This window comes from Folsomia candida, unplaced genomic scaffold, assembly GCF_002217175.1.
Source record: "Folsomia candida strain VU population unplaced genomic scaffold, ASM221717v1 Fcan01_Sc023, whole genome shotgun sequence".
In the NCBI taxonomy this organism is placed as follows: domain Eukaryota; kingdom Metazoa; phylum Arthropoda; class Collembola; order Entomobryomorpha; family Isotomidae; genus Folsomia; species Folsomia candida.
Genome location: NW_019091215.1, coordinates 881,168 through 884,660, shown reverse-complemented (window position 1 = coordinate 884,660; position 3,493 = coordinate 881,168). Strand labels below are relative to the sequence as shown.

The window sequence follows — 3,493 nt, the reverse complement described above, 5'->3', positions numbered from 1 at the left end:
ATAATCAAACAACTGCATACTACTTAATATCATATTATGAATCAAGAGTCCTTATTTAATGACTCATATTACTTCACCAGTCCCATTTCGAGAGTTTTTATACATAGTAACGTATTGGCCTGTTATCTGGGATAATTTTTACAATTCTTTATTGTATTTTGTGTTAAAAGTAACGAATTATTATGTTGCTCAATAAGCTTGTTCTCAAATGTACAAGATTGCCAAACAAATGAAGCTCATTGGTCAAAAAAACCTGTTATAATTAACTTCGCATATATTTGCATAATTATCTATTCGACTCGGCAAAAATAAATATTCTTACAAATAACTTCTCATTACTCCACTCTCCTCGAATTCAACCACCAGTTTCCAGCAGCATCTCCGTCCAGATGGACCTCCGTTTTTTAATAACCTTGTCCATCTTGGGCACAATCGTTTCTACGACAGAGTGCCTGAGAAAAGAGCAAGAATGGCGACGTGACAAAATATGCGGCCCAACTTCGCCACACCTAAGAGGAAATCCTTTATTGGTGGAAACACAAAGCGGTAAAATTCAAGGAGTCCAATCAGTATCTCGTGGTGGGAAAGAATTTATAAAATTTCTCGGAATTCCGTTCGCACAGCCGCCCGTGGGCAAGCTAAGATTTGAGGTAAATAAATATGTTCGTTTACACACTCTTTAAAATAATGTCACACTTTTGAAAAGTAAATGTAGTCTGAACTTTTTATTAATTAAACTAAATAAAATTCAGAGTATATAAATACTCTTTATCTAGCGAATGTGACTCTGGATGTAGTATAAATAGTTAACATTGAATTGAGACTACATTTACTTTTCAAAAGAGCAACGTTATTTTTTAGAGTGCAAAAACATGCGGTTAACAATCCTGTTTAATTATGGATCATTTTTTTCAGTCTCCGAAACCCTTCGGAAAATGGGACGGTGTCCTTAACGCTACAGAATATCGGCGACCTTGCGCTTACTTTGATTTTTTTAATAAGATGCAAAACGGAGTGGAAGATTGTCTGTATTTGAACGTCTTGACGCCTCTGGTATTCGATTTCTAAAGTTAAACATTACTAATTTTTATCACTAATTAAATCCTTAATGTGTATTAGAAAGATCATTTCATTTAAGCTAACTATATACTTAAGATTTACGTAGAAATGTAGATAAAAACCATAATTCGCAATCTCCTAAATCTCTTCTAAACTGTTAAGAACCGAAGCGACGATCAACTCCTCCCCGTCCTGGTTTACATTCACGGTTTATCATTTTTTTTCGCGGGTTCCCTAGTGTACGAAGGAGATTACAAAATGGATCACAAAATCGTAATTGTCACCATGGATTACAGACTGGGACCTTTAGGTGGGAAGTATTTAACGCAGGAATCCATGACTCATGATAAAAAATTGGCAAACTCCGCACATTTTTAAACATTTGTCCACTCTGGAAAGTTATTATAGAATTCTGGACGACCAATTTCTTGCCCGTAAGCTAATTAGTGGAATGACGGTGAGATTTTTCAGACCAGTTTCGGTGATATCAAAGTTTTCTGAAAGTTTCTTTAACTTGAGATCACTTCCTTAAAAAATCGGCGTACACAAATCTTTTAAATTGGCAACGACATTCATTGCAAATTTGTCGCCCAGAATGAAACAAACTTCTAGAGACGAGAAATCATGAAAAATGTGCTGACGATTTTATAAATCATCAAGTCATCGATTTCTGCATAGTTTAATAAAACTTACCATTAGTTACCATGAAGAAATTCAGGTTTTTACCGGTTTTTTCATTAACCGTTTCAAAATTTACAATTCCTACGACAGGATTTCTAAACACGAACGATGGCTTGATCCGAGGAAACATGGGGTTGAAAGATCAGAACCTGGCGCTTCACTGGGTACAGAAAAACATTCGACAATTCGGCGGTGATCCTGACCTGGTGACGCTTAGTGGCACGAGCGTGGGTGCCATCAGTGTGAATCATCACCTCTTTTCCCCAAGGTCTAAAGGTAAATATATGATTATGCTTTTCTTAAAATTATTAAAATTATTTTCTTAAAACCGCTACATTTTAATTAAAAATAACGACCCATGGGTGGTAAAGGGTTTTATTGGATTTTATGGGTCTCATTCTGGGCTCTTGCCTACACTCTTAGAAATCCAGTAGTAAAATCATACCAGGCGGTATTCATATGTGACTGAGTCATAATGACTCTACCAACGTGGTATTGATAAATAATACCGTGTAGTAATAGCCCCGTATTAAAGTTTACAATATTGGTATCAAATTTTTACGGACCGATATAATTTTAAAACCAAACAGTTACAACTTTAATACCGAGAAATACCGGATTTCTCAGTGTATGTACATATGTAGGTCTTCCCACCGCTTAATTCAGCCCACAATTGATTACACAAGCCACAAAATTCTGCAATCCGTGCCTAATTAAAATTACATTCTTATTTACAGGATTATTTTCCAAAGCCATCATGATGAGTGGTAGCAATCTGACACCAAACGGAATTATGCGCTCACCTAAACAAACTGCAGATAACTTCATTGCCAAAGTGAATTGCACTGTCGGATCGCGCAAAGACGAGGTGGCTTGTCTAAATAACCTGAACACATCCCAGATTTTGAATGGGTATAGGGATATGATTGTGAGACAGAAATCCGGGTATTACACTCTAAAAAATAATTAACCTTTTTTAAGAATTAAATTCAGTCTCAATTCTATTTTAAGTAAATTAAACTAAATCCAATGTTAACTTTGCTAGTTATCAGGTTATTGAACGTTACAAGGAATTTAGTATAGTGTAATCTATATTATAAGCGAGAATGTCTGTTGGCAACGGAAGTGAAAGTAAATTTGTCTGTGACGGAAGTGAAAGCAAGGAAAGTTAAGTTTCCAATGGCGCGAAAATTCAAAATAAATTAAATTAAAAAAATTAAATGCCAGAACCTGCGGTACTCTTTGTGGCTTATTTATGTTGGGTAGTGGTTATCTGAGGGTGGGTGGTTATCTAGGGATGGTGGTTATCTGGGGGTGGGTGGTTGTCTGGGGAAGGTGGTTGTCTGGGGTGCGTGGTTATCTGAGGGTGCGTGGTTATCTGCGGGTGGTGGTTATCTGGGGGTGGGTGGTTATCTGGGGGTGGGTGGTTAACTGTGAGTGGTGGTTATCTGTGATAGGTTATCTGATGGTGTTAGGGCCAAGGTGTCAAATTCCACTATCATTGGTGGTACAAGACTTCAGGTGGCCACGCGGGTCGCCCTCGGCCGCGACGAGCCACGGGACTAAACCCCACTACGGATGAGCATTGGTGGTACAAGATTTCAGGTGGCCAGGCATAATAATATGTATTACTGGTATAATCTTATAAGGCTCATTGCCAATAGAGTTAGTACAATTTTTCTATTGTCATGTGTTGGCTGGAATCAATTAAATTTTGTATTAAATTTGTAAAGTTTGAAATTGTTCGCCATGA

General features: G+C 37.1%; 1 protein-coding gene across 1 annotated transcript; it reads left to right on the top strand.

The window, feature by feature from the left end:
- The first annotated feature begins 389 nt into the window (after positions 1 to 389).
- LOC118438547 (esterase SG1-like) lies at positions 390 to 2,887 on the top strand. The gene is made up of 5 exons (XM_035858999.1): positions 390 to 650; positions 916 to 1,053; positions 1,222 to 1,369; positions 1,831 to 2,016; positions 2,478 to 2,887. The coding sequence occupies exons 1-5, from the start codon at positions 390 to 392 to the stop codon at positions 2,708 to 2,710; spliced, it is 966 nt and encodes a 321-aa protein (XP_035714892.1). The 3' UTR covers positions 2,711 to 2,887.
- Positions 2,888 to 3,493: the final 606 nt, after the last annotated feature.